Below are 20680 nucleotides of genomic sequence, written 5' to 3'. Positions count from 1 at the left end.
TAGGTTGTGAGCTGGAGGAGAAGAAGAACTTTTGGTTGGACCTTGATGAAATGATTGAGAGCATCCCTAGAAATGAGAGTTGTCATTGGTGCAGACTTCAATGGACATGTTGGGGAAGGAAACAGTGGCGATGAGAAGGTGATGGGCAGGTTTGGTATCCAGGAGAGGAACGCAGAAGGACAGATGGTGGTTGACTTTGCAAAAAGGATGGAAATGTCTGTTGCGAATACTTTCTTCCAAAAGAGGCAGGAACATAGGGTGACCTACAAGAGTGGAGGTAGGAGTACACAGGTAGACTACATTGTGTATAGACGGTGTAATCGGAAGGAGATCAGCGACTGCAAAGTAGTGGTAGGTGAGTGTGTAGCCAGACAGCATAGGATGTTTGTGTGTTGGACGACTCTGGTGGTGAAAACGACAAAGAGGGCAAAGGCAGAGCAGAGGACAAAATGGTGGAAGCTGAAAGGGGAAGAGTGTTGTATGACCTTCAGAAAGGGCTCTTGATGGTCAGGAGACGCGCCCAAACGACTGGACAACTACACAAATGTGATCAGGGAGACATTTAGGAAAGTCCTTGGTGTGTCATTTGGAAGGAAAGGAGATAAGGAGATTTGGTGTTGGAATGAGGAGGTGCAGAAAGAGATCCAGAGAAAGAGGTTAGCGAAGAAGAAGTGGGACAGTGAGAGGACTGAAGAAAGTAGACAGGAAGGTGAAAGTGGAAGTGGAAAAGACCAAACAAGGGGCTTACGATGACTCGTATGCGAGGTTGGACAGTAAAGAGAGAGAGACTGATCTATACAGATTGGCAAGGCAGAGAGACAGATGGGAAGGACATGCAGCAGGTTAGGGTAGCAAAGGATAGGGATGGAAGTGTGTTGACAGATGCCAGTAGTGTGATTGGAAGATGGAAAGAGTACTTTGAAGAGAAATGAGAGAGAACAAAGAGAAGAAGATGTGACTGCTGTGGACCAGGAAGTAGCAAAGATCAGTAAGGATGAAGTGAGAAGAGCAGTGAAGAGGATGAAGAGCGTTAAGGCACTCGGCCCTGATGATATACCCGCGGGTGTATGGAAGTGTCTAGGAGAGATAGCAGTAGAATTTTTGACATTGATGGCATTGATATTACTAGAGTAAGAGAAACCATGCTTCTGGGTGTTATCATGAATGGGAATTTATGTTGGAAACCACAATCGATAGAACACAAAGTTAGAATTATCAGAAACAATAGCTCTGTTATGCAGAGTAAAAGATACACTGGATAAGAAAGCACTATATAGATATTTTACATAACATCATGATCGTTCCATATATGACCTATTGAAATGACGTATGGGGAAATGCTTGCAAAACATATACTCAGTCAATTTTTACTTTACAAGAAAGAGCCATAACAATAATTCATTGAAAACCATATAGAGAACCAACAAATCCACTATTTCTATAATTAAAATTAATAAGATTTTGTGAATTAGCGGATAATAGTATTCTTTGATCTATGCTCAATGCACACCAAACGATGCAGATCATTATTGATCCATTTTGAAACACTGATACCCTCAGTCAGAATTTGGTCATTGCATGCCTGACATGTTGCAGAAGACTGTGCCTTTGCACAATAACATGTTGAAAAATGTCTGATTTCTTTTCATTTCTTATTATCGAAGAATTTTTCTCATGAGTTTACCGCTCTTGTGCTGCTCTTGGGTTGGTTTGGTGCTAGGCTGGTTAGCACATGGCTGCGGCCATCCAGAGTGGAGTTTATTTTAAGAAAACTGTTCTGAATATTACAGCTTGAAAAATGACAAGTTTAAGACTACTTATTTTGAGACTACGTCGTTGATATGGGCTTAGTATTATTTTCTTAGTTTTCAAAATCTAGGCACATAAAATGTTCTTGTTCTGTTGGCACAAAAAAATATTTGTTTTGGTTATGATTTTTCCAAGTTAATATTTTTTTTCCCTTAACAATTCCAGACAAATAGTGGGAATACACTGAGGCCCTGAATGGCCCGCGGTTCCTATGTTTGTTTTCTACAACCCATCCCTTTACAGCCCAGTTTGTCTCTTTTCCTGACACCCTCCTCTCCCTGTTTCACTGGGTGTCTCTGTGTTCCCTTTGGCTGATAAGCATAGCCGGTTGTTTGGTCGATGAGTTTTGTTGACTTTCCTTGCTGCCCACTCATTGTATGTTATTGTAATATTGATTCTCCTTATTATGTTGCATGAAGTCACAGCTTCGAGTTGCCTTGTGTCATCAATGGCCGAACCACAAACAAGCTCTTTTGGCTGGCTACTACTACTTTTTGCACATTTTTGACAAAATGTGAGTTGTGTGATTATAGGGCACTTTGCCCTACTTTTTAAATCTGTTGCAATGATCTGACACCTTCTCCTAATAGTTACACGCAAAGACTGAAACAAAAAGAAAATGAATGTTTAGCATCAACTAATCTAAAGCGTGTGGCATTAACAAAATGTGTCATATTTACTGGCCTTTGTAAAGTCCTAAAAATCCTCCTTGAAGTTTATTATCTAAGACAGGGGTGTCAAACTCACATCGTAGTTAAGGTTTACCTCAGAGGGTCGTTCTGACTGTTAACCCATATAAATGTATGATCAACCTATAGAGACGTAAAGATTCATCGAAAATCAATTTAATATCGGCATAAACTGCCCAAAATATGTATTGATATAAAAAATAAAAGAATCGATTCACAACACCATATTAACCAGAGTCACTCTCTCATGTCTGTTCTGGGAAAAAGACTGCATCGCTACGCCCAATTACTTAATCCAATGTAAACTTCCCTTTTATATCAACACAGCAGTGATAAATGAGCATTTATGAAGGAAACACGTTGCAGCTGACACTCAATTTAATTTCTGACAAGGACTGTGGTGACTGAAAGCTAACTGTAGTTAGCATGCACAGGCAACCGACTGCGTCTGATGCACCGCCACATGCGATGTCCTGTCGTGGTACCCAAACATAATGTAGCGTCTACTCTGGGTTGTGGCAGCGTTAGTCAGCAAACTCACGTGTATTAAAAACCAAAACACACTATTTTGTACATGTGATTGACAGAAACAGCAAGTGCTAACTTGCGATCATGAAACGCGTGTTGCATTTATGAAGTCTCTCTCTCTGTCTCTCTCTCTCTCGTTCTCTATCAAATAGTAAATATTGAAGCCATTATGTATTAAAAAATATCTATCCATTATCTGAATATTGATTTGTGGACAATGCCAGTCAATTTGGGCTGATTCAAAACTATTTTTAAATGCCATAATAATGTCACATATGACTTATTGTCTAACTAGTTGGGCAATGGCATGTAAAACCACACCAAAGCCTGTTGAAATTGCATACAAACAGTCCTTGAAAATCTTGGATAAAAAGCCGAACACATACCACCATTGTCAAATTCTGAAGAAATATGAACTCCTGAGCTGGGAAAACATACAAAAATATTCTGATTGTATTCTTATGTATAAAATTCTCAATGGTTTGGCTCCACCTCCACTAAATAAATATGTGCAGAAGAATATGAACAGGTCAACCAGAGCAGGGTCTAGAGGTGACTGTATAGTTCCATTCAGAAAAAGTACCTTTGGCCAGTCAGTGTTCTCATACAGAGCATCTCACACCTGGAACACAATACCAAATGCCGTACGAGACTTACCCACTCTCACTTCCTTTGGTAAACACCTAAAAACCTGGCTTTTAGAGAATCAAGTCTGTAATCATATTTCTACTCAGTTTACATGATTACCATTGAGTAGGAAACCCTTTGTTTGTAATTTATGTTTGTGAATATGTTTTTTGTTTATGTTTGTTATCGGTTTTTGGTTTTTACTACTTGAGACATCATCTGACTTGTAGCATTTTAACAGTTAAGCACTTTTGCACTACAACACTTTAACAAGCATGAAAGCTAGCATTGCAGCACTTTACAACTCATACTCATACTTGGTTGCATTCAATGTATTTATATGTCCATTAGTGTGTTTCTTGAAACTGTACTGTATTTTAAAGTTATATGTTTTCTATTGTACAGTCTAACATCAACCTGCTACAGGGACAACGGATGCAAATTAGCCATTGGCTATAATCTGGCATATTTACAGGAAACTGTTTTATTAATATGCACTGTCCCTGTATACTTTCAAAAAAATAAAAACAAATACAAATACAAACAAATTCATGACATAAAAAGTGGCATAAATTCCTTAACTCTTAAACAATTCACCCAAACTAGTGTTCATTTTAATCGTGGTACAAAGCTCAATCCAATAATATACTGTATTTTCGCGACCATAAGGCGCACTTTAAAGTTCCAAATATTCCACAAAACAGACAAGGCACTCTGTAATGCGACGCACCTTGTGTGTAAACTGAGAGCCAAAAATCTGTACATGTGCTATTGTGTCCAGCATCGGACCTGTTCCCCCTAAGAGTGAGTGCATGTTAGCACACCCTGCTAGTTAAAGTCTGAGACCACTGTGAGCAGAATTGACTGTGACAAATAAATTCTGTCAACAACTCTTTTGGGGATGGTTTGAGACAGTTAGTAGTTAGAACAGACTAGCATGTACGTGCGTGAGAAAGCAGGACAAAAGGGCAGCGGTCCACGATGTCTTATCATTCATGTTATTGCAAGCAAGAAACATCACAGGTTTAGACAACAGACTGCAAAAAAAACTGCCCAAAGCACAGCACTCACATCTCTAACTAACGAGCCATCTGATTGGCTGAGGCTGATAAGCTCCCAGAAGGCATTGCAACTTAAAGTGTATTTCTTCTATGGAAATAAATGGCATGAGAAATGTACATTTTGTGTTAATTGTATTTCTTTGGGGGCGGCACGGTGGACGACTGGTTAGCACGATGGCCTCACAGTGAGAGACAGCACCGGTCGTGGGTTCGATCCCGGCTCCGGCCGTTCTGTGTGGAGTTTGCATGTTCTCCCCGTGCCTGCGTGAGTTTCCTTCGGGTACTCCGGTTTCCTCCCACATTCCAAAAACATGCATGGCAGGGAGATTGGACACTCTAAATTGCCCCTAGGTATGAGTGTGAGCGTGGATGGTTGTTCGTCTTTGTGTGCCGTGCAATTGGCTGGCTACCAGTTCAGGGTGTCTCCCACCTACTGCCCGAAGATAGCTGGGATAGGCTTCAGCGCTCCCCGCAACCCTAGTGAGGAGAAGCGGTATAGATAATGGATGGATGGATGGATTTCTTTGTTTCATTTTTTGCTTGTATGCAGTTCAGTGATAGTTATTGGTTTTGATTTAAAACCGTGACTCTAAAGAATGTGGTGACGAGTGACATTGTTGGTTTGGTTCATTGTCACTTGAGCTCCTATAGCAGAGGTATTCAATTAAAAGTCACAGAGGTCCACGACTAAAATTTCTTCCAATTAAAAGGTCCGAACCAAAGTCCAACTTCCCTTAATGTTTAGCCTATGTTCACATTTTCATATAGTTTCAATATTTAGTCATTTTCAACAGAGCGCACTTATATACTAAATATTTAGCAATGTTCCCATTAAACACCTTTGCCAGTCAAACAAATATATGGCGTTTATTTCACATTCAAGAAAATGTGGCTCCAGGAACCTAGGTTTGCCACTTCCAGAAAAAAAACAGTAAAATATCTCCTGCAGAAATATCAAGTGCTAAGCATTGAGTTAACATCTTTTACTTTTTTTTTCTTAAATCCAAGAGTTATCAGCCTAATAAAAACGGAAAGCCTAATTATTCAACTAAAACAGGTCAACATGTTCAGTACACAATCAATAAAAATGGCTGTCATCATGAAAAACTAATTCAAAATGAGCTTTGACACCACCTTTTCTTTTGAATATGTTTTTAACTTCTCTTAATGAGAAAAAATAGTTTGTGACTGCCCTGCCAGTGACTTAAATCTGGGTTGGAACGGAGTCAGGGCCATTGGGATTTGGTCGATTATTTCACACATCTGGGCTTTGTGTTTTCCTTTCAATAATGTTTGTGCAAACGCATTTAATCACTCCTTCACAACTTCCCCAACACTGAATGTTTTTTTATGTTTCCCCAAAATTCATGATACTTTTAGTGAACATTCGTTTGCATGCCGCTGGGCTGTAAACGAAAACGTAAAAATCTGTTATACTGAACTCGAAGTTCGATGTTTTTGCATGCACTCACCTCAAACTTCTGCGGATAACTTTGCAAAAAAAGGCGGTGCTTTGTTTCGGAGTGGCGCTTCGCAATGTTGCGACGGTTTCGGAGCATATGATGCACACTGGTTTTGAATCGGCTGCAGCCAGAACGAAACTACATTTCTCCGTCCATTCATTTAAAACAACACGCATCGACCTTGCTAACTTTTTAGCAAGGCATACTGTCAGCAGCACTCTCTTCCGGTCTGCTGCGCAATTGGCAGTGGATCGTAAACAAAAGATTTGATTGGCTCAAATCAGTGACGCCTTTTCCGTATTAGCTAGAATTGCAGCGCCAACGTTTGCGAATGTGCCCTGAAAAAAAATTCATCATAGATTGGTCATGGGTCCGGTCCGAACCATCGCCGCCATTTGGTGATGCCTGTCCTATAGCATCAGTGGGACTGCCATTGACAAAGCTGACTTTCTCTGAATGAAGGCTCGCATGAGTGACTAGCATGCGTGAGGTAGCATGCGCAAGGTAGCATGCGCGAGGTAGCATGCGCGAGGTAGCATGCGCGAGGTAGCATGTGCGAGCTAGGATGGGCGAGCTAGCATGTGAGAGCTAGCATGTGCCTCAAAGTGTGATGCAGCTAGTGTATGTGTTAAATACAGAAATGGCACCCACAACTAACGCTGCGCCCTTTGACACAATACAGCGCGTCTATCGGCTGTGAAAATATGGTACTCTATTTTTATTTATAGGTGATTTGAACACCCCTCCATAAGCCGTGGTACAGCGGTTTGCGTGTCCCAATGGTCCTAGAAGCTCTTGGGACATGTCAGTAGGTGTGTGAAGCAGATAAGCTCCAACCAGTAAGTCAGACTTGCCTCCACACACAGCTCTGGCTCAGGTATCAGTCCTCTCAAGAGGGGTTTGATTCTTTTCCACTTTGGAGCTGCCTACGGTGGGAGAAGCAGAGCAGGTCTGAGCATACTTATTGCCCCCCAGCTTAGAACCTGTACATTGGGTTGCACTCCGATGGACGAGAGCGTAGCCTCTCTCCGCCTTTAGGTGGGGGGGAAAGGTCCAGATTGTTGTTTGTGCTAATGCACCAAACAACCAAATGTTTTACTATTTTTTTCTGTATTACCCACCAAGTGTAACTTATTATTACCTACCTAGTGTAACTTATTATGACCTCATGTTTCGGACAGGTGTCATACTGGTTTGGTCACCGTGTGCATGTTTGAATATGTTCACCGTGGTCCAAGCAATGCTCAGGGAGTATGTGAATGCTCAGACGCAAGGACAATTAGAGGGAAAATTGGCTCTGAAATACATAAGCCGTAACGGAAAACTCCTTTAAAACGTCTTTAAAGGTTGACGGATTTAAGAATAATCTAAAGAATATTTCGATATTTTTAAATCATATGGCCAAATACAAGCCTGAATTTACCTGTGTGTCATCTTGACAGTCATTTCTCTTTTGATTCCATGAGCTCAACTCAAACATCTCCTCCTTTTGCTCATTTTCATTTTTGAGCTGCTGTTGCTTGTCTTCATCCTAAGGAAAGATGATAAACACTATGTCAAACTACAATGCTGTCTCCAAATTTTTAAATTCAAATTTGGAGTTCAACAAAATGATTTGGGGAAAAATTTACCAAAAGTCAAAGAAAATATGGAGCTTAAACCAGGCAAGATGTCAGAAAGTCTTGTGACATTCACAGAAATGTAAGGAATTTAGGTGATTGGATCACTGACTCAGATTTGGGCCTTACTCCAAGATTGAGAGTATTGGCTGATGTAAATTAACAAGGAGAAATGTTAATTGACTTTCCGAGGGACAGTAAATGTCTTCTAAATGGTCGAATTACCACTATATCAAGGAAAGGAATAGCAGTGATGTATTATATTATCACAACCGATGATGGTTTCCCCACCTCACTTAATTTAGATATTTACAGTCCAAATGAGCTGTTAGCTGTTGAACCATTCTAATTTGGATTTATTGGACTATCGTTGTAAAATACCAGATCATTCTGTATTAATTCGAACATTTACATGAAGACAAAATTGTATTATATTATCACAACCGATGATGGTTTCCCCACCTCACTTAATTTAGATATTTACAGTCCAAATGAGCTGTTAGCTGTTGAACCCTTCTAATTTGGATTTATTGGACTATTGTTGTAAAATACCAGATCATTCTGTATTAATTCTAACATTTACATGAAGACATAATTGTCTGATGTCAGAAAACAAACAATCTCAACAGGACAAGCAATGTAAGAAACATTCCCCACGACATTTACGCATGTGACCAGTTTCAGTGGTCTCTGTAATTGTGGACAAACTGTCACTGGTAAATAGTAGAGACGACAAGAAGGAAAATCAACTTTTTTATGTATCACAGACGTTAAGAAAGCTTTTGATAGTGTTTATCGTGGGTTACTGAGCAATTTGCTATTAATGATGGGTATTGATGGTAAATTTTATGACTCAATTCAAGCTATTAATAAAAAAAACCCTATCGTGTGTTCCGGTAAATGATTATCCAACTGATTGGTTCCCAACACCATTTGGCGTTAAACAGGGTTGTAAAAGCCAGTTCTTCTTTTGATATTTTTCATTTTATGATCTTTTATTAAAAGATTAATATTTAGTGGTTATGGGTAAACTGTGGGATTTAGAACTGGAATTTAGTGTGTTGTTAATAATGGTTTAGTTAGTTTGACTATTCTGATTGGTGATTGACTGCGCATGCGCGAGTGAAGTGATCCGCCCCTGTGCGTACAGAGGAGTAGACAATGTGCTGGTAGTTGTGGAAGCATGACAGCTTTTGATCGTTCCCGTAGTTTTAAGTACATGTTATCCATTCGTTGTACCGTACAACATTGCTCACTGTACTGGATTGTGAAACTTCTAATACAAGAGGAGTCTGTGTTAGTACTTGAATTAAAGTGAAAGCTGTGGATAAAAAGTTGAGCTGCTGCGAACGAGTCAGAAACACCTTTGACTGCCAGCATTGATCAATGAAGCTCACAATAAAACTGAATTCCTGCGGCTACAAGGGTGACACACTAACTCCCACTTTATTTGTCATATATATTATTGATTTAGTATGCAATGTAAAAGAAACTCTGCATTTTATTGTATGCAGATGATGTAGTTCTGATTGCAGAAGATGAATCTGAACGTCAGAAAATGTTGACCATTGTCAATTCTTGGTGCAATAGAATTAGAATGAGGATAAACTATGACAAAACTCAAGTGATACATTTCAGGAAACAAGGACATGCATTGACAAATTTTAAATTTAATTTTGGCAGGAACATTCTGCTGTTTACGAGAAGATACAAATATCTTGGTTTTGTTGTAGATGAACACCTCACATTTGTTGAAGGGATAAAAGCATTATCTGAGTCAGAAGGAAGAGCCCTTGGAGCTCTTATTAATAGAATTAATGCTTGCCATGATTTAGGTTACAATATCTATACTGAACTTTATAAAACATGCGATTGTCCAGTGTTGGACTATGGTGCTGGGGTGTGGGATCATGGTAAACAAACACAGAGCGAGAAAGTTCAATGGAGAGCATTAAGCTATTTTTCAGGGGTTGTTGAAGATTTGACCTCTAAACTGGTTATATGGATGTATTGACCACCACAGGGGCTCCTGTAAGAGAGCACAGAGTCTTCAGTAGAACTCAACACTTTAATCAGCCTCACTGTGCAGATGTTCATACATTAGGGGTGCAACAAGATGTGTATCTGTATTGAATTGTTCGATACAGTGGTCACAGTTCGGTGCGCACTGAATCGAACAATACGCAAAATATTTAGGTTGATGAGGAGCAGCGCCGTCTACTCTGCCTTTATATATGCTGGATTGGCGAGCGCAGACCCATTCACTGTACGTTACTGTCCCTCCCGCATTCATTTTGGCCCAAACTGCAATGGGAAGCTCGCTAGCGGTTGCAACATGGCTACAAGCATACCTAAAGTGGAAGCAGCTCCATCAAACTTCATGTTTTGCGTTTGGAAGTAATTGTTTTTCTTGTTAAGTATGCACCAGATGGAAAGCGTGTCGTGGACTACAAATTCAACAGTATATCGCAAGTGTCACACAGTGCTAACTACGTCGGTGGAAGTACAACAAACATCGTAACACATTTACGCCAACATCACTTCAATGTGAAAATGAGTGGAACATTATAGGGTTCCTGCGCGGACCGCTCCCTGGCTCAAGCAGTCATCCCCTCCTGCTTGAAAACTTCCACCATTATTCCTGTCCCCAAAAAGTCACCCGCCGTCCACCTGAATGACTACCGTCCTGTTGCTCTCACACCAGTCATCATGAAGTGCTTCGAGAGGCTGGTTCTCCAGCACATCAGGGACTGCCTTCCTCCCACTCTGGACCCCTACCAGTATGCATACTGGGCTAACAGATCCACAGATCCACTGAGGACGCCATCGACACTGCTCTACATGTTGTGCTGGGCCACCTGGAACAACAGCAGAGCTATGCAAGGATGCTCTTTGTGGACTACAGCTCTGCATTCAACACGATCATCCCAGACATCCTCGTCGCCAAACTGGACATTCTCGGCCTCCCTGCCCTCACACGCATCTGGATTAAGGACTTTCTGACCTACAGACCCCAGACTGTGTTGCTCGGCCGCTACACGTCCTCCACCCGCACGCTGAGCACCGGTTCCCCTCAAGGATGCGTGCTGAGCCCTCTCCTATACGCCCTCTACACCTACGACTGCAGCCCGGCCCACGGTAACAACACCATTGTCAAGTTTGCTGACGACACGGCAGTGGTCGGTCTGATCTCGGAAGGTGACGAGACAGCCTACAGAGAGGAGGTAAAGAGGCTGACGGCTTGGTGCGAGGACAACAGACTGCAACTCAACATTGCAAAAACAAAGGAGATCGTCGTCGACTTCAGGAGGAACAAGACGGTACCGCCCCCCCCCCCCCTGTATCGAAGGCGTGTGTGTGGAGAGGGTCCACACGTTCAAGTTCCTGGGAGTACAGATCTCCGATGACCTTTCTTGGACTCACAACACCACGGCAGTGGTAAAGAAGGTCCACCAGCGTCTGCACTTCCTGAGAGTCCTCAGGAAATTCAACCTGGACAGGAAGCTGCTGCTGGCCTTCTACCACTCGTCCATCGAGAGCCTGTTGACGTACTGTGTCTCCACCTGGTACAGCGGCTGCACTGAGGCGGACAGAGTGAGGCTCCAGAGGACAGTCAAAACAGCGCAAAGGATTATTGGCTGCCCTCTCCCCTCACTGTCGGACATCTACACCGCCCGGTGCCTCAGCAGGGCTCTCAACATCGTCAAAGACAATACCCACCCAAACTCCCACCTGTTCGACCTGATGCCCTCTGGCAGGCGCTACAGATGCATCAAATCGAGGACCAATAGACTGAGAAACAGTTTCTTTCCGAGAGCCATCTCTATTCTGAACTCTCACACACACACGAGACCACCCTTTCCTTGCAGAACAGCATCGTGATGTTTTTATATACCCTATTCAGTATTATTTTCCATTGCACTCTCTTATTTATCTAATGTCTGTATTATTGTTGTATTGCACTGGAGAGGGGAGCTCTCTAATCTCGTTGCACTCTTGAGTACAATGACAATAAAGGGATTTCTAATTCTAATTCTAAAAAAAAAAAAATCCTCATTTGTACAACAAGACCAGAGTCAAATTAGCAACGGCTTTGTCAGCAGCCCCCGCTGCGCTTTCTGACCGTTACGGCACTTTACATCACTGCCGAGTGGGACATTAAATGCAACATTATTCAGACACGGCTGCTCGAAAGTCACACGACCAATGATTGAACCAGAAGTCTGAAAAAAATTGCGGAGGATGGAAATTAGTGCGCCCAAACGTGTCATGACCCGTGTCGGTCATGTCAGGGTTTTTTGTTATTATTATTGTCACATCCCATGCCATGCTTTTGTGTTGTTGTTTTTGTCAGCTGAGTGGGGGCGATCCCCTCAGCACTCGTCTCCACCAGCCACGCACCTGTTCCCCGTTAACCGTCACACACCTGATTCCCATCTGCTCCCCGAATGACTGGACTATTTAAACACCCCGTGCCGACAACTCAGTGTCGGTGCATTGCCCATTCCAGGACTGTCCCGCTCCCTGATCTTGTTCTCGCTCTCGTCCCTCAGTATTTGTCACTGTCTTTGTTCCTCGTCATTTAATCCCGTTTAGTCACATTTAGTTGCCCTTGTTATTTTTGCACCCTGCCACGTTATTTGTCCTTGTTTAATCGATTGAATAAATTCCCCTTATGTTACCCCTATTTCCCTGCTTCTCCGCATTTTTGGGTCCACCCCCATCTCGCCTACCGGCAACCCTCGTGACAGAATGCACCGACCAAAGAAGGATCTAGCGAGAAGCTCACGGCGGCGTTATGGACGCCGCCGCTCGTACAACCGCCCTCATCAGCCTGCCGACCCACCCCGTGCCCTTCCCGAAGGTTCCTCCTCTCGTACCTCGCCTGTTTCTTCCCCTTCGTCTCACGGTAATGCTATCGACTACCTACCCGTCATACCTCCCCACCTGATTATAGACTCGGATTACGACGACGATTTTGAGCACCAGGCCCTTGCACCCCCTCACTTTCTGGTAGTTCCCGACTCCGTAGAGGATTTTGAGCACTACGCCCCGCACGTTCTGGTCGACTCGGATCACAAGGTCGACTTTGAGTACATATACAACCTATTAGACGCCCAGCGCAACCCGGATTCATTCAGGAACAGTCACCTTCCTCCCCCCCAACAATTCCTGACCCCTTTTTCGTTTGAGTTTTTTGAGACCACCTCCCACTCTACCACAGGCGTTTCACGATCCAAGTCACGTAGATCACGGCCACGTCGTTCACCTCGCCCACCGTCGGTTTCTGCACCTGGTCACCTTCCCCCGGCGTTTCATAGTTCACGTTCACCAGCACCCGTAGTCTCGGTCCCTCGTGTCACCCGTTCCCCTGAATCCCTATGGCGGCAGGCTGACAGGTATCAGGCCCCCCGTCTCGGCTGCGCCCGGCCCGCTTGCTGCGCCCGGCCCGCTGCCGCCTCCACGCCAGCTGCTGAGTCCCGTTCCGGCTCCTCGCCAGCTGCCGAGCCCCGTTCCGGCTCCCCGCCAGCTGCCGAGTTCCGTTCCGTCTCCCCGCCAGCTGCTGAGCCCCGTTCCGGTCCCTCGCCTGCTGCTGAGCCCCGTTCCGGCTCCCCGCCAGCTGCTGAGTCCCGTTCCGGATCCCCGCCAGCTGCCGAGCCCCGTTCCGGTCCCTCGCCAGCTGCCGAGCCCCGTTCCGGCTCCCCGCCAGCGGCTGAGCCCCGTTCCGGCTCCCCGCCAGCGGCTGGGCCCCGTTCTGGCTCCCCGCCAGCTGCTGAGCCCCGTCCCGGCTCTCCGCCAGCTGCTGAGCCCCGTTCCGGCTCCCTGCCGGCTGCTGAGCCCCGTTCCGGCGCCTCGCCAGCGCCCCAGGTCCATGTTCCGGCTGAGCACGTCCTGCGTCCGTCCCAAGTCCACGTTCCAGCGGAGCACGTCCTGCGTCCGCTCCAAGTCCACGTTCCGGCGGAGCACGTCCTGCGTCCGCCCCAAGTCCATGTTCCGGCGGAGCACGTCTTGCGTCCGCCCCAAGTCCATGTTCTGGCGGAGCACGTCTTGCGTCCGCCCCAAGTCCACGTTCCGGCGGAGCACGTCCTGCGTCCGCCCCAAGTCCACGTTCCAGCGGAGCACGTCTTGCGTCCGCCCCAAGTCCTCGTTCCAGCGGAGCCCGTCGTGCGTCCGCCCCAAGTCCGCGTTTCGGCGGAGCACGCCCGGCGTCCGTCCCAAGCCCACGTTCCCGCGGAGCACGCCCTGTGTCCGCCTCAAGTCCACGACCCGACGGTGCACGTCCTGCGCCCGTCCCAAGTTCCTGCCTCGGCGGTGGCCGACGACCCTCCTGAAGCCACGGGGGAGGAAGTAACTTTTGAAGCCCATTGCAGCGACGACGAAGACCCTTTCATGATATAAAATCCTCCTCTTCCTCCATCATCTCCTGAAGCATCGAGTACATCTTCCAAAAGTAAGGTAAACTTCATTTTATTTATCTTATTACGTACATGTACATACTGTGTGTGTGTGTGTGTGGGGGTGTGTGTGTGTGTGTGTCTCTCTCTCTAACATACGTAGTACAGTACTGTACGTATTCTCTCCATTTTATCAAATGTTTTTTTCAGTACAAACCAATACAGGTTACTTATCCAAGCCTTAAACATACTTATATAAACCTCCAATATACTTATATAGGCCTTAAACATAAATTATAATACAAAATATAGCGCTGAAGCAACTTACGAACAAATTCAGCTAACAAACGACCGTTCGGAACGTATCTCGTTCGAAAGTTGGGGAGCGTCTGTATATATGTTAGGGCTGTCAAAATTAAAGCATTAACTCAGGTGATTAATCCAAAAATGTTTAACTCAGTTAAATATTTTAACTCAATTAACTCAGTTTGATTTACTTCAAAAATAATTAGCATACTTTGCAAATATTGCACCATATTAGCTGTACATCTTTAGCATGCCTCAGAACAAAACATTGTGTTCAAGTTACCACTGGGCCTTGCAAACCAACACTGCTGGAGTTTGGCGCTTGTGGGCGGTTGTGAGAAATGTTAAGAAAATAAATGTCTGCAAAGATGTCTCCAGTTCTATCGTATTCAAGAATCAAAGAAAGCTATTAGAACAGTCTTTGAATTAAATATACTTCATATTTGGTGATTTTGCATCAATTCCAAGATATTATTTTAGTAAATATCTGTTACAAGCTTCGCAAAAAATTGTCGTTGAAAAATGTGATTAATCGTGATTAATCATGGATTTTTGGAATTGATGGAACAAATGGCTTGGGTACGGGCACATAGAGAGAATGATTGTAAGACGAGGAAACCTGCGGTGGAGAATGACTCAACCGTGCTGAATAGCTAGGATAGGAAGCCATTGGCTGAGACTGCTGCAGGGACTTATGTATGGGGACAAATTCATCCTTTGGTTATCGATATAGGAATCAGAAATCAGAAAGCAGTAATCCCTTTATTGTCATTGTACAGTGTGCAACGAGATTAGAGAGCTCCCCTCTCCAGTGCAATACAACAATAATTTAATTAAATATATAAATCAGATAAATAAAATAATAAATGGGCGGCACGGTGGACGACTGGTTAGCACGATGGCCTCACAGTGAGAGACAGCATCGGGCGTGGGTTCGATCCCAGCTCCGGCCATCCTGTGTGGAGTTTGCATGTTCTCCCCATGCTTGCGTGGGTTTCCTCCGGGTACTCCGGTTTCCTCCCACATTCCAAAAACATGCATGGCTGGCCGATTGAACACTCTAAATTTCCCCTAGGTATGAATGTGAGCGAGGATGGTTGTTCGTCTCTGTGTGCCCTGCAATTGGCTGGCAACCAGTTCAGGGTGTCCCCCGCCTACTGCCCGAAGATAGCTGGGATAGGCTCAAGCACCCCCCGTGACCCTAGTGAAGAGAAGCGGTACAGAAGATGGATGGATGGATGGAAAATAATAAATAATGAGATGGAAATAATACAAGATTGGATAAATAAAAACGCATTATGTCGCTGTTCTGCAAGGTAAGGGTGGGTGTGTGTGTGTGTGTGTGTGAGAGTTCAGAATGGAGATGGCTCTCGGGAAAAAACAGTTTTTCACTCTATTATTCTTTTATTTGATACACCTGTAGCGCCTGCCAGAGGGCACCAGGTCAAACAGGCGGGAGTTCGGTTGAGTATTGTCTTTGACGATATTGAGAGCTCTGCTGAGGCACCCGGTGGTGTAGATGTCTGACAGGGAGGGGAGAGGGCAGCCTATAATCCTCTGCGCCGTTTTGACTGTCCTCTGGAGCCTCACTCTGTCTGCCTCAGTGAAGCTGCAGTACCAGGTGGAGACACAGTAGGTCAGCAGGCTCTCGATGGACGAGTGGTAGAAGGCCAGCAGCAGCTTCTTGTCCAGGTTGAATTTCCTGAGGACTCTCAGGAAATGCAGACGCTGGTGGACCTTCTTTACCACTGCTGTGATGTTGTGTGGCTGCCCGGCTCACCGTGGATTGTCATCGGGACCGGGAGGCGACGCAGACGACGGAGGGAGAGGAAGCAGAAGTGGGGCTCCAGGTCTGGTCTCCAACTGAAATTACGACAGCAGCCCCACAAGCCTCACCTACGCCAGATCCATAGTCCATAAAATCGTCGATCTGGAATTCCAAATCCTGGGAAACGGCTATGTACAGGACATTTGTGTGATCATCTTAACGGAATCCTGGCTGCACTCCAACGTATCCGACGCTCGCATCCAGCTATCTGGGCACTTGCTCCAAAGCACGGATCGTACGAGAGACACCGGTAAGAGCAGGGGCGAGGTCTCTGTGTTTACATGCATGAGGACTGGTGCAATAACAGCATGATCGCTGAGAAGCACTCATCCCCCGACATCGAGTACATGTCAGTTAAATGCCGGCCTTATTGTGGTGTTTTTGTTTCCCTACAGGGCTTGGGCGGCTCCTTCCCACTTCCTGGTCACGCCCCTACCTCTTCAGGCTCCTGCTCCTGCACACCTGTCGCTCATCAGGATCATCAACACCACCATTTAAGATCGGTACCGCCAGGAGTAAAGCGCCAGATTATTCCTGCCCTTGTCTTGGTACTACGGTCCACATCTGTGCTCCCAGCGAATCTTCTGTGGTGTGTTTTTGTCTTTTAGGCTAACCTGATTCGTTGTGTTTTTGTTTTCTCGTGTTTGCCACAGCCTCCTGCCTACCCGCCCAAGCCCTGCCTGACTGCCACCTGCACTCTCTGTTCCAAAGGAGTCTGGACACCTTGCCTCACTTCCATTCACTCACAATAAATCCTTCCTCATTGCCTATAATGACGATTGCTCTTGGGTCCTCCTTTCACCTCCTCGGTTGATAGCAACCATAACAGAATAATCTGGCCACCAGGGGTCAACCCCGGAACCCATCAGGAAGGCACTCCCAATTCAAGGTAGGCTGCTTGGTAATCACGAAATAATATTGAGTGAATGAATGAAATCCATCCAGAAACTCCACCGCCAAGTCACGCACCTGTCCTCCCTGATTCCCTCGCCTGTTACTCCCACCAATCCTTCTGTTAGTGCTCACCCGGAGCCCTCTTGTCCTCCCCAGCCCACTCCCATTGGCAGAGAACCGTTTTTTCCCCTCCCCAAGCCATTCGCTGGGGATATAGGTTTGTATGGTCAATTTATTTTAAACTGTAGTTTAGTTTTTGACCTACAGCCATCAAGTTACCCCTCTGATAAAGCTAAGGTGGCCTTTATGGTGACTTTGCTACGAGGCAGAGCCGCTAAATAGGCTTCTGCCCTCTGGGCTGCGTCTTCCCCAGTGTTTTCTTTGTATGATCATTTTTGTAATGAGTTGCGCAGTTTTTGATCATCCTGTGAAAGGTCAGGAAGCCTCTCTGTTAGCTCTTTGCCAGGGATCCAAATCGGTAGCTTCGTTTTCCATTGATTTTCGCATCCTGGCTTATGAGTGTGGGTGCAATGAATCTGCTTTACGAGGGATTTTCGTTCAGGGCTTATCAGAGCAGTTGAAGGATGAGTTTGCCGCCCGAAAAGAGCCCTCTTCCCTGGATGAATTGATTTAATTAGCAATAAGGATAGACACTCGACTCAGAGAGAGGAACAGAGAACGAGGAAGGACAGGCCAGAGGACTCCTCCTGTCGAGATCCCTCCTGAGGTCCCTGTTTCAATGTGGTCAGTTACGCCAGCACCCACCATTGGTCCAGAGGAACTATTATGCAATTGGGAAGTGTAGGATTGGACCCACAGGAACGTCATAGACGCTTCACTCACCATCTGTGCATCTACTGTGGTCAATCCGGACATTATATCGCTACCTGTCCCTTGAAAATTAAAAGACCGGGCTCATCATTGAGGGAGAGCACAATGATGAGCCAGATTGCCTCCTCTACTGGCTGTTCACCCCGAATGTCCATTCCCTCCACACCATCCTCTGGCAGAACAACCCCACCTCTGTTTCCGTGTTAATTGACTCCAGTGCTGAGGGCAGTTTCATAGATTTTGGACATGCCAAACAGTTGCAGCTTCCTCTCGAGTCCCTCCCTTCCTGTAGGAAAGTCGTGGCACTAGATGGTCACCTTATCTCTCTAGTTTCCCGCCAGACCTTACCCCTCACCCTCATTATTTCTGGAAACCACAGAGAGACCATACAATCATCATCCGCTCTCCCCTGTGCCGCGTTGTCCTCGGTTTTCCATGACTCAAGAAACACAACCCAACCATTGACGGGGGAGTACGGCTGGGCGATATGACCTAAAATCAATATTGCGGTAAATTGGGCAATTTTACCACGATAACGATAAATGCACGATAAATTCCCCCTGAGGACCAACATCAAAATAAATGCAGGAAATGCATATTAACTGTTTTTTTATTGACCAACTGGTACACATTACTTTCAGTGAAAAATAAAAGTACAAAAACCATTTGTATAAACATTCCAAATAGCTTGCTTTGCATGATTTGAACAATGTCACAAAGAACAGGAGAAAAAGGGTACCTCTCACAAAATCATTTGCTGCAAATAGATTGTGCCGAGATGCTTTAATGCCATTTGCAAAGGCTTAGATTTGTGTAAAGGTATCTTGTAAACAATATAAATAATGCCATGTGCAAAGGAGCTAGTCACCTGTAAACAAAATGCTAAATAGAATGAAAAAAATGTCCATGGAATGGCAGTGCCAAATAAACAAGTGTGCTTCATCAGGAAAATGCCGTCTCGAGTACGCTGGTGCGCGGTCGCCACTTGTCGTCTATGTACTGCACTCTCAGGCTCAAATAGGGATGCATGTTGCGACTCGACCACAAGTCGGATGTGGATGCAAAATGCTTGACATGTCTCCGCTCCCGTCCCGATGTTGTCCATATTGGGAAGTACGGTTTGCAACAAATATTTTCGTACCTCTTGTCGGCTACTTTCATGAGGCGTTTCAATCCTGTGCGCTCCACTGTAACTAGAGGAGCTATAGCTTTAGAGCTATGTGCTCGGCTATCGCGTCCACCTCTGAGACGTTCTCTCGTATGGTGTCGCCTCCGTTATGGGCTGTTGTTACTTGTCCAAACTTGCTCCTCACATGGTTGTGTTGTGGGTGGTGAAAAAGAAAAGGTTGGACGCGCTGTTTTGGTGCTTACGATGCACTTTGTAGTTCATGTTCTTTTGCTTAAACATCGTCTTTATGGAACCCAAAACATTTCCAAACGACAGATGTCGAATTTCTTTTCGGGACAAGCGCGACAGGAACAATTTCAACTAACGTTACTTTGTCTTCAGCCGTGTCAGCCGCTTCTGAATTTGAATCGCCAGCTACGAACGCGTCTTGTTTACATTCTTGTTCAGAAGGGTGGAGTCACGTGACGACACGCGCTGTAGCTATCTTAAAGGGGCATGAACATCGGCGCAGACAGAAAAGACTTCTTTTTCTTTTCTTTTTTTTTTTTTTTTTAAGACACCGAATTTACTGACATGGGCAAAATTATGTCGGTCATTGTAATACATTTTGCTTACGGTAAATTTTGGGTTTATCGCCCAGTCCCTCCAGCACCAGCTGCCGTTCTCAATGTCATGCCCATTGCCTCCGTTCGGCGGAACCGGTGCCCTGAGTTTCCTTACCGATACCTCCTCCTCCGGATCTCACCTCAGTTCCATCCAACTACCATGATCTCTCCCCGGTCTTCAGCAAAGACTTAGCTCTCACCCTACCAGACCGTCCTTATGAATGTGCCATTGACCTCCTCCAGGGCACCCCTCTACCGACCATCCGTCTTTACAATTTATCCCGCCCAGAGAAGGATGCTATGGAGTCCTACATTCGAGATTCCCTTGCTTCAGGTCTTATTCGGCCTCCCTCCTCGCCGTTCGGAGCAGGATTTTTCTTCATTAAAAAAAGGATACATCATTACGTCCTTGCATTGACTTCAAGGGCCTAAATGAAACCACAGTAAAGAAAAAGTTAGCCCTTCCTCTCATTGATCCCTCCTTTGAACCCCTCTGTGAAGCTCAAGTCTTTTCCAAACTAGATCTTCAAAATGCATATCACCTTGTCAGAATTAAGGAGGGTGATGAGTGGAAGACAGCGTTCAATACTCCTCTGGGGCATTTTGAGTATCTGTTGATGCAGTTTGCGCTCACCAACGCTCCGACGATCTTTCAGAACCTGATGACTGACATTCTTAGAGACATGCTCAATCGTTTTGTGTTTGACTACCTGGACAACATTCTGATATTCTCCCGCACTTTCCAGGAACATTGCCAGCATGTTCATCAAATTCTACAACGTCTCCTCGAGAACCGCCTTTTTGTGAAGCCTGAGAAGTGCGAGTTCCATGTCCCTTCGTTGCTCTTCTTGGGCTATATCATTGCCAAAGGCCAACTCTGACCAGACCCTGCCAAG

General features: G+C 45.1%; 1 protein-coding gene across 1 annotated transcript in view; it reads right to left on the bottom strand.

Moving 5' to 3' along the window:
- Positions 1-20680, bottom strand: part of piezo1 (piezo type mechanosensitive ion channel component 1 (Er blood group)) — a 304639-nt gene that overhangs the window by 222748 nt on the left and 61211 nt on the right. Inside the window, exon 8 of the mRNA XM_088304108.1 lies at positions 7601-7708. Coding sequence (XP_088160234.1) covers positions 7601-7708 — 108 coding nt within the window. The remainder of the gene's footprint in view (positions 1-7600; positions 7709-20680) is intronic.

This window comes from Idiotropiscis lumnitzeri, chromosome 9, assembly GCF_059441095.1.
Source record: "Idiotropiscis lumnitzeri isolate Australia: NSW breed Sydney's pygmy pipehorse chromosome 9, RoL_Ilum_1.0, whole genome shotgun sequence".
In the NCBI taxonomy this organism is placed as follows: Eukaryota; Metazoa; Chordata; class Actinopteri; order Syngnathiformes; family Syngnathidae; genus Idiotropiscis; species Idiotropiscis lumnitzeri.
This window is presented reverse-complemented; position numbering and strand designations above follow the sequence as displayed.